At 57.1% G+C, this 10,504-nt stretch overlaps 1 protein-coding gene across 1 annotated transcript; it reads right to left on the reverse strand.

Annotated features, from left to right (window-relative positions):
- Positions 1-2,535: 2,535 nt before the first annotated feature.
- On the reverse strand, positions 2,536-10,210 carry MYL10 (myosin, light chain 10, regulatory). Its single transcript, XM_012663937.1, has 6 exons — positions 10,058-10,210; positions 9,687-9,762; positions 8,814-8,918; positions 4,840-4,918; positions 2,722-2,770; positions 2,536-2,634 (listed from the first exon to the last, which is right to left on the reverse strand). The coding sequence occupies exons 1-6, from the start codon at positions 10,208-10,210 to the stop codon at positions 2,536-2,538; spliced, it is 561 nt and encodes a 186-aa protein (XP_012519391.1).
- Between the last annotated feature and the right edge of the window lie 294 nt (positions 10,211-10,504).

Genomic DNA, 10,504 nt, shown 5'->3' on the forward strand with positions numbered 1-10,504 from the left:
AGAACTTCTACAACGCAACAATGAAAAGACATATAGCCCAATTTAAAGATGGGCAAAGAAACTGAATAGATACTTCTCCCAAGAAGACATACAAACAGCCAATAAAAACATGATAAGATACTCAGTATCATTAATCACTAGGGAAATACAAATCAAAACCAAAATGAGATACTGCTTCATACCCACTAGGGTAGCTATAATTTTTTTTTTAAATAGAAATTAACAAGTGTTGGCAAGGATGTGGAGAAATTGGAACCCCTTCTACATTGCTGGTGGGAATGTAAAATGATACAACCTCTTTGAAAAGCAATTTGGCAGTTGCTCAAAAAGTTAAACATCGAGTTACTAAATGAGCAATTCCACTCCTAGATAGATGCCTAAGAGAACTAACTGAAAACATATGTTCACACAAAAAGTCGTCCATGAAGGTTTATAGTAGATTATTCATAATAGCTATTACAATAAGTAGAAACATCCAAATGTACTTCCACTGATGGATGGATAAACAAAATGTGGTATATCTATAAAACGGAACATTATCTGGCTTCATAAAGGAATGAAGAACGACAAAGAGGAACCATGAAAACATTATTCTGGGTGAAAGAGGCCAGACACAAAGGCCACATACTGTAGGATTCCTTTTGTATGAATGTCCAGATTAGGCAACTCCACAGAGACACAAAGTAGAATCACGGCTGCCAAGGGGCTGGTGCAGGAAGAATGGAAAGTGATTAACGAATTTCTTTTTGTGGCGATGAAATGTTCTGGATACCAATAGTGGCGATGGTTGCACAACCTTGTGAATATGCTAAAAGCCACTTTACAATGGTGAATTGTATGGTATATGACTTACGTCTCAATAAAATAGGTTTTTTTTAAAAGTATGCCCTCTTTGGTCTGTCTTTTTCCAAGCAACGTAATATACATGAACAGCATTCATGTTGTGTGCACCAGAAGTTTATTCTTACTGCTGTGTAGCATTCCCACATATGAATATACTATCATTTATTTATCAATTCTGCTCTTGATGGACATTCGTGTTGTTTCCAATTTGAGACTAATATAAATCTTTTTCAGTCTTTTTTTTTTTTTTTGAGATATAGTCTTGCTGTGTTGCCCAGGCTAGAGTGCTGTGGTGTCATCATAGCTCACAGCAACCTCAAACTCCTGTGCTCAAGTGATCCTCCTGCCTCAGCCTCTCGAGTAGCCGGGACTACGGGTGTGCGCCACCACATCCGGCTAATTTTTCTATTTTTTGTGGAAATGGGGTCTCGCTCTTGCTCAGGCTGGTCTCAAACTCCTGAGCTCAAGCGATCCTCCAGCCTCAACCTCCCAAAGCGTTAGGATTACAGGCGTGAGCCACCATCCCCAGCCTGTAAATTCCTGCATGTGTCTTTTGATGGCTATGTGATGGACATTTCTGGTGGTATATCCCTAGGAGTAGCATCGCTGGGGCAAAATATGCATTTATTTAACTTTAGTAGATATTGCCAAACAGATTTCAAAAGTGATTGACCCACTTTATACCAAGGTCCAAGAAGAGTTCTGGGTGCTCCACAGCCTCGTCGACACTTGGTACTGGCAGTCTTGGTTATTTTAGCCATTCTAGTGGGTAGTGAGAACCGTATTGTCACTTAATTTGCATTTTCCTTATGAGGAATGAGGTCCAGCATCTTTTCAGATCTTTATTGGCTATTTAGATATTCTTTCTTATTATCTACTTTTTTATTTATTTATTTTTTGGTTGTTATCTTTCCAGTATTGATATGTAGGATTTGTTAAAAATATATATTCTGGATGTGAGATCTTTGTCGTGATCTATGTGTTGCCAATAACTCCTCTCATTCCACGCCTTGTCTTTTCACATTCTTAATTGCATCTTCTGGTGAACAGAAGATTTTCATTTTGATGAAGGCCAATTTATGTACTTTTTATTTGATGGTCGGAGCTATATGTGTCCGGTTTAAGACGTCTTTGCTTACCCCTTAAACATCCCGTGCATCTTAGCCTCTGGCCAGGGTGCTGTTGCCAGATTTCTCTGGTTCTACCCCCTGCTGCCCCCACGGATGTCCTCTCCCCACCATTTGTCCTCTCTGACCCTCTCATACACCTCAGTCAGCACGATCGTCCTGCCTGGGGACAGGTCTGGCTCCTCTCGGAGTCCCCGGGACTGGCACCAGGTCTGGCACGCACTAGGTGTCCAAGGAAAGCCACATAAATGAAGGCGACTGTGGCCCAGCTGGGGAGCATTAAAACTGTCAATTAGTTCTAAACACCAGCTCATCAGGAACATGTGAGCAAAGCCAGGGAAGCGAAAAGTTTTGGAAAAACCAAAAAGATAGGAATGTTTAGCTTTCTCCCCAACCGGAGAATTAATCACACAAACTCAGACCTTGTTAGCATTATTTATTCTTGCTTCGTCCCTGACCGTAGGACAAGGGGGTACCTTTTCCCTACACCCTCTGGCTGCAGGAGCTCCCCTCCCCCGGTCCCCCCAGCATTTGCCGCCTCTGAATGTGGGGAGACTCCCGGTCCCTAGTCTTTCTCTTCACCGTGCGTGATGACGTAGCACAGGTTCCTGTAGTCCAGGTTGCCACACACATCTGGGGGGAAAGCCGCGAACATCTGCTTGATCTGGGAAGGGAGCAGAGAGTCAGAGCAGTGGCGGGGGGTGGGTGGCCAGAGCGGGGAATGGGCTGTGCCCTGAAAGCCCCAATTTACCTCCTCCTCACTGAACCGGTCTGCCTGGGTCATGAGCTTCTCTTTGATGCTGCTCGAGGGAGAGAAAGGGTCAGGTTCAGGGGGAAGGGCTTCCCTGCTTAGACCTGCAGATCACAGACGGGGCAGGGGCGTCCTGGCCTGGGAGGACACCAACCTGGGGCTGGCCCTACCTGCCTCTCTGACAGCCACGTGGCCTCAGGCCACTCTCTGAGCCTTGGCTTCCCTGCCTGTAATGCTGGCTCTTTTCCCACTAGGGCTCTCCTCCTAGCACCAGGTGGAGACCAAACAGAATTTCCCACCGTACACTAACAATCGCCCTCCAGGTCACAGAGGGGAGACAGCCACCCCCCAAACCCCACCCGGGGGCCTCCTGTGCCTTGTTCTGGGCACACTGCTTTTTTCAGCTTGTGATTTTCACTGACATCCGTACATTTTACAGACTACAAATGCCTGTGCTTGGCCAAGGGCACGAGAAGGCCTGCCCAGGTGTGTCCTCTTGGCTCTTTGAATGGCTGATGCCCCCTCGAGCCCAGAGAACCCCGCAGAGCTTAAGGGGACTCCGTGGGCAGGGCCGAGCTGGGCCCTGTGCACCCAGAGTGTCCTCCGGCGCCGGCAGCAGCAGGCCCCACTAAGGACCGACGCACATTTTCCATTATTTATGTTACCGCAGGACCGTCACAGTTTCCAGTTCTCCAGGCTGGGGACTTTTCACAGACTCCGTTTCAACCAGAGCCTCCGCCGTGGCCTGTCTGGCCTGCGGCCACATCTTCCAGGTCCCATGTCCCGGGGCGATGCCTTCAGTTCCCAAATTGGGTCCCCCAAGGGTTCTTCCCAGCCGTGTCCTCATGCCAATGGGCACGAAGGTGGGTGACAGTGGAGGGATTGGCTGAGGTCACTCTAGGGGGTGACCTGGTGCCTCCCCGGGTCCCCAAGATGGAGGGGTGGAGAAGGGGACGATGCAGCAGGGAGAAGCCCTTAGCAATCTGTCCCACCCCAGGGGCGTGTGTGACTTGGAGTTGAGAACATGTGAGCTGGCCAGACCCTGCCCACCCCACCCCTGCCCTGCCGGCCCCTTCCACTCCACCTCCACGTGTGAGGATCTAACAGGCAGCAAACTGGCTCAAACCTGGAGGTCCGAAGCATCATAGCAACTGGTCAGGAAGCCTGTGCCCTGAGAGGAAATCTCACCACCCAGGGCCACCCACAGGTGCAGCGTCTGGGGCGCCCGGCAGGCTGCCATCCCACCACCTGCCCTGCCTGCCACCCTGGGCCCTTTGCTCCTGTGCTCTCACTGGGTGGGGGACACCCACAGCAGTGCCCCCACCTCCACCGCCGGACAGTTGCCCATGGCCACCTCCCCCTCATGCATCCCAGGCTAAGCTGGTCACCTTCCCCAGCCCTCGCCAACCCCTTGCCCGAGGCGGTGGCCCCGCCTCCGTCTGGGCGTCCACTCAGGCTCGGGCTGACGTCTGGCTCAGTCCTGTCCCCAGACCCTGGACCCTGTGGTCACTGGCCTCTGTCTCTTGTCTGTCTGTCCCTTTCCAGCCCTGCACCCGTGGCCCTCCTGGAGCTGCAGCCCTCTCCTCCCCTCCTGCAGGCTGGCCCCTGCGATGTCCCTGCCTCCATCCTTCCCGGCCTCTCCCCTGCTCACAGGCAGACCCAGGCTGCCAGGCTGGTGTGCTCAGTCTGTCCCACTCCTCCCCTCCAAGCCTCCAGCCACTGCCAACTCCTCCTCCCCAAGCCCTGGACCTTCACTTCCTCTGTTCCCTCATCTACAATGCTGTTCCCGCCCCTGGCCTAGGCAGCCCGCAGCCGTCCTTCAAGGCTCACCTTCTCCCCACCTCCCCCTCCCTGGCAAGCTCTCCCTGAGTGACCCACCCCCCATCCACTTCCACACACATAGAGACGGGGACACCCGGGCCCAGAGAGGGGAAGGGACATCAAGCCACAGCTGCGGGGCTGGGCAGCAGCCTCCTGGCTCCTGGCCAGATGTGCCCAAGCTCGGCTGAGTTCCAGGCTGGAGGAGGCCCTGGGTGGCCACCTACCCTGACCCCAGCCCCGCTGGCTCATTGCCTGAGCCTCTGGGGAGATAGAACCGAGGAGAGCAGGGGCGCTTACAAATCAGCCTTGATGAAGCCTTTCCCTTCCGTGTCGAACACCTTGAAGGCGTGGAGGATGGTCTCCTCTGGGTCCGTGCCTAGAAGCAGCACACACAGGGCAGGAGAAGGATGGTGGAGAGGGCCCCACAGAGACAGGAGCCCAGCAGGGCAGGGCTTGGGGGCCAGGGCAGGTCCCATCCCTCCCTGAGGGGGACAGCTATGCAGGGCTTCCTCCCCGACTTCTACTCCCCAGGGGAGGCTGAACCCATTTGAAGCAAGAGCAAGGAGGTTTCAACAAAACAACAAATAGTCTCAACAGATGAGGGTGCTGCACACATATCATTGTGAACAACCTGCACAACGGTCCATGGAGACCCTAGCTGAGCCTTTACTATGTGCTTAGCCCTCCTGACAATTGTCCCTATTTCACAGATGAAGAAACTGAGGCTCAGAGAGGTTAAGTGACTTGTCCAAGGTCTCACAGCTGATGCTGCCACATGATGGGTGAGGTCCAGGGGGTGGCAACTCCGGGGCTTGCTCATTACCCAAGCTGTGCACAGAGGCTGTGGGTGGAAGGAAGAGAGCTCTGCACCGGGGGCAGCCAGAGCACTTCTGCTTTTACCACTGTCACAGCTCTGGGGAAAGATGTCACTGGAAGAAGTAATTCTGCTACCCACAGTAGATTGAGTCCCCAGCCCCTCATTTTACCGATGAGGAAACTGAGGCCAGAGAGAGGAAGGGGCTTCCCCAAGGCTTCCCAGGCAGCGTTAAGGCCAGCGGGTGACCTGGCAGCCCTCACCCGGCGCTCTTTCTCCTCTCCTCCGTCACCCTGACCCTCTGGCTCACTGGGGACCCGGGAATGCCCCCTTCCTTTCTTTAAGGCTCAGCTGTGTCATCGTTGAAGTGGGGACAGAGGTGGTGTTTGCTGATCACAGGATACTGGTAAGATTTTGACAAACACTAAAGGATCAGGGCCACAAACACATCTGTGCCAAGCTCCGTGCCTGCAGTGTTGCCATGTCATCACACGGAACCCCGGAACAGCCGTGCAGTAGGTGCTGCTGTCCCAGCAGCACAGAGGGACTGAGCTCACGGAGCTTCCAGCACTTGCCACAGCCCCGCTGATAAGAGAAGGGAGGATTTAAAACCACCTCCGTGGGCCTCCAGAGTCCCCTGCTCCTTCTCCCGCCTGTACTCCTGCCAATGATGCTGGAGCAGGGCTGTGTGACTCCCCCATCAGACTGGGTCAGAGCCGTCTGTGTCTCCCCCATCAGACTGGGAGCTCGCCTAGGACGGGATGGTGTCCGAGTCACTCAGCGTCTCTGAGACTGGCTCCACATGATGGAGCCTGGCACATGCTGGCCCTGCTGGCCTGGGAGCTCCTGGAGGGCAGTGCCATGGGCTTCCCCTGGGCAGGGTGGCAGAGAGCCAAGGTGTCCAGGCCAGAGGTTAGGCCCAGGGTCCAGCCGGGGCAGGACTCCTGGCCCTCCCGGCCTGGCCAAGCAGGCTGGGGTGGCTTCAGGCCCGTGAGGGCTGAATGGTCAAAGGGTCACTATGGGGGCTGATGTGGGGTCTCTGCCCAAGGCCACAGTCCCCCGGGTTTCATGGATTAGTGGAGATTTCCCAGCATCTTTGAAGAGCATTGCTGCTGGGCAGGCTTGTGGCTGGCTCCAGGACCACGCACACAGACTGCGCCCAGCTGCCGGACATTCACCGCAGCCCTGCCACTCCCTGTCATGGCAGCTGGGAGGGCTGGGCCGGTCGTCCTCCCTTCCCTCCTCCCCAGAGAGGGCCTCTGCTCTGGGGACTGCGAGCCTCTTAAAATGGGCTGCAGAGTGGCGGCTTCCCCCATGATTGTCAGGACTCTCATGCCAAAGTCTCCTCTTCCCAATTAGCGGGATAAGGCGATGCCTGTCCCAGCCCCCTGCTCCCTGGCTCCCGTCCCCTCCCACTGGCCTGTCACGCAGGCTGGCCGAGTTTGCATGACAGGCTCAGCTGGAGCCCCAGCTCGGCCCCTGCAAAATGAAAAACAGCTGCAGCTCTACAGCCCCCACCAGGCCCTGGGTCACAGCTCCAGCCCAGCCTCAGACCTACACCAGCTTAGGCCTCAGTCTCCCCATCTGTAAAGCAGGTTTGGGGCCCATCGTGAGCTGAAGAGCCCCCTCCCCTTCCTCTGAGCACTCCTGAAGGGTCTCACTAAACTCCCGCTCGTACAGCAGGGCCCCTCGCCCACGCCCAGCACGCACCACGCTAGGGCCGGGAGGTGCCCACTGTCTCGCCTCCTGGGCTGGGCGTCTAGGTGCCCCTGCCCGTCCGGCAGGCTCTCCTTTCTGCTGGCCTTTCACAAGTTTCCCTCAGCTACGTTGCCCTGGATAGAAGCGGCAGGCCCGTCCGTCTGCTTCCTTTGAAGTGGCCGGGCTGGAGTGACACACGGCTTTCACATAGTGCACACCTTGCCCCAGCATCTGGGCTTCTGGACTTTTCTAGGAGGCAGCAGTCACAGTCCTGGGAATCACCCCTACCTGGAGGTGGGCCCAGGGGCACCTCTGACCCAGCTGGACAACCCCAAGTTCTCAGCCTGCCCTAGATGGGGGTGCCTGCCCTCCCCACCCTCGGTGTCCTCGTCTCTAACGCCCAGGTGGAGGTCAGCTTTCTCCTGGCTCTGGGATCAGCCAGGACACGTGCGTGGAGGCTACTGTACTCGCCAGGGGGTCGTGACCCACAAGAGCATTGATTTTTCACCCAATAAATCTGTGGTGTTAGGTAGGATCACCCCGGCAGTGGGTTGAATGGTGGCCCCCTAAACATACGTCCACCAGAGCCTGTGACTGTCACCTTGTTCGGAGAAAGGGATTTTACAGGTGTAAGTTAAGGACCGTGAGATGAGGCAGTCCTCCTGGGTGACCCAGAGGGGCCTAAATCCAGCGCACGTGTCCTTATGAGAAGAAGGGGCTGCATGGCCATGAGGAGAGACCATGGCAGGGGTGCCGCCCCAGAAGCTGCAAGAGGCAAAGGACAGGTTCTCCCCAGAGCCTCTGCCGGATTCTGGACTTCCGGAGTCCAGAGCCGCGAGAGAATATATTTCTGTTGTTTTCAGCCTCCAAGTTTGTGGTTGTTCCTCACAGCACCCTCGAGAAACCAATACAAACCCCATTTTACAGATAAAAATTCTGAGGCCAGAAAGCAGATAAACCTGTCCCAGGTCACCCCACAAGGCAGTGGAAGTCAGTCTTGACCCCTACACCTGGCCAAGGCAGGCAGGCCAGGGAGGGCGCTGGGCAGGGCAGCCTGGGAGGGGGGTGACCACAACACTCACCTCCTGGGGCAGCCACCACCCAGTCTGGCCCCCACCTTCTGAAGTCAGGGGACACAATTATGGGAGAACTCCCTGGGGCCAGGAGAGAAAGGGGACAGAGACGTCCCCCACCCCTGCCCCAGGCCTGACTCCGTGGCAGGAGGTGTAGTGGTTTAGAGCTGGGGGTTTAAGGTTGAGGCTCCATCCCAGCCACTCTGTGCTGGGGCACCTAGGGCAGGTGTCACAACCTCTCTGAGCCTGAGATTCCTCATTTGTGAATGAGTCTCCCTGTTCCTTCTGCTGGAGGCTGCGGTGACTACAGACAAGGTAAGGGACCCATCTTGCACTGGGGTTGGCCACAGTAGCTTTTGGAAACCCCCTGCCCCCCGCACCCCTCAACATGCCCCCATCAGCAGAGCAGGCACTGAGCCCACAGATAGGGAGGTGGGAGGGGGAGTGGGTGGGGACAGGTGGGGGACCGTCCTGATGGTGGCAAAGGTCATACATGGCAGGGCTTATACAGTCACCCCACTCTGTAGTGCAGAGGTGGAAACAAAGGCAGGACCCCAGAAGGTGTGTGTGCCCAGGGGCTGTGTCTGGGGGCCACACCATGCTCCTCCTGTGCTGTGTGTGTCCGCGCCAGGGCCCCGCCTGGCCACGCCACCCCTGGCCCCTCCCGGGGCGCCAGCCCAGCTCACCCTTCAGCTTCTCCCCAAACATGGTCAGGAAGACGGTGAAGTTGATGGGCCCGGGGGCCTCCTTCACCATGGCCTCCAGCTCCTCGTTCTTCACGTTGATGCGGCCTGGTGGGGGGGGCACCCAGGAGCGTAAGGGCCCCGCCTGCAGGCAGCCCTGGGGAGCAGCGCTCAGGACCACAGAGGATCCTGCAGCCTCCTGACTCTGCCGCCCCCCCAGCCCCCACTCCGCCCTAAGGCCCTGGGGGCCCCTGTGGGGACATCGAGCCACAGCAGCATCCTCCTGCCCCCAGCCTCCCTGGGAAGGAACAAGTCAGTCCTTATCCCCATTTTACAGGTAAGGAAACTGAGGCCCAAAGAAGCTGTAGCTGAGGCACACAGGGGCTGCTGGCCTGACTCTCAGGGCTCACATGCCCCAGGAGGGGGTCAAGGAACTGCCTGGAGGTGGGGACGTCTTGGAGGTGGATTCCTCATGGTCCCAGAGGACATTGAGATTCCCAGGGGCTCTGGGCTCAGTATAGAGTTGCTTAGTTAAGTCCCCTCACACCCCCAGTGGCGCCTTCAGGCCCTTCACCAGGCCCCTAGAGAGGGACAAGCCTCCCTGAGGGTGGAACCTCCCCCTCCCCCAGCTTCTCGCCTGCTCTCCCGAGCCTGCCTCCCCCAGGCCCTCCTGCACCTGAGCCGTCCTCCCCTTCCCTGGCTGAGTCCTCCTCCAGCCCCCAGGCCCATCCCCTGGCTTCCCTGGCAGCGGCCACCTCTCCCCTGCACCCTCAGCACAGGTGCCCCTCACACTTCTGCGCCCACTGCCCTGCTGCCCCCGCTGCCCAGGCCCAGCTCCACCCCCAGCCCCACCCTTCCCCGCTGCTGGCCACCCACCCAGCGCGGCGAAGGTGTCCCTCAGGTCCTCCTTGTCGATGAAGCCGTCCCGGTTCTGGTCCATGATGGTGAAGGCCTGGCAGAGACACAGCACTAAGCGGCTGCCAGCCCAGTGCCCCCCGACCCCCATGCCCTCCCCCAAGGGCTGTCCTCCGGCCAACTGCTGCCCGGCTCAGAGAGGGAAACTGAGGCTCAGAGAGAGAAAGGCCTTGCCCGGTGTCGCACAGCAAGCACAGGCTAAGATACGGAGAGAGGTCACACGTCCAGGCTCTGAGCAAGCCAGGGTGGCCTCAAAAAGTAATGACAACTGCTTTTCAGTCCCGGGGACTGAGGGCTGACCCTGTGCCCAGCTCCCTAAGCGACTGACCAACCTCTTTAAACTCTTGGATCTGGGACTGATCGAACATGGAGAAGACGTTGGAGCTGGCTCCGCCGTCCACTCTTTTGCGGGCTCTTCTCGGTGCCTGCGAGGTGCCAGGTGAGGGCTTGCAGCAGCCCCTTCCTCGGGTGTCAGCGCCCCCCATCTCCCAGAGCGGCACAGTCCTGAGCGACACCGACTCGCCCTCTGGAGCTCACGGCAGTCAGACCAGGCTCCCAGGGAAGCCGTGCAGATAATCAGGATGTCTTCCCAGCCCACGGCCACCCCACAGGGCCAGACAGCTGCTTCCTGCCCAGCCCCCGGGCTCCGGAAGGTGGTCGCCGCCCACACCGTGAAGCGGAAGGGGCACCTCTTCTATCTTCAGCCTCTGCACGGGGTCCCCATCCCCTGCCCCGCCACCCTCCACTACAGCTGGAATCCGACCTTGCTGTCAGCTGCT

This window comes from Propithecus coquereli, unplaced genomic scaffold (assembly GCF_000956105.1).
Source record: "Propithecus coquereli isolate 6110/MARCELLA unplaced genomic scaffold, Pcoq_1.0 Scaffold840, whole genome shotgun sequence".
NCBI lineage: Eukaryota > Metazoa > Chordata > Mammalia > Primates > Indriidae > Propithecus > Propithecus coquereli.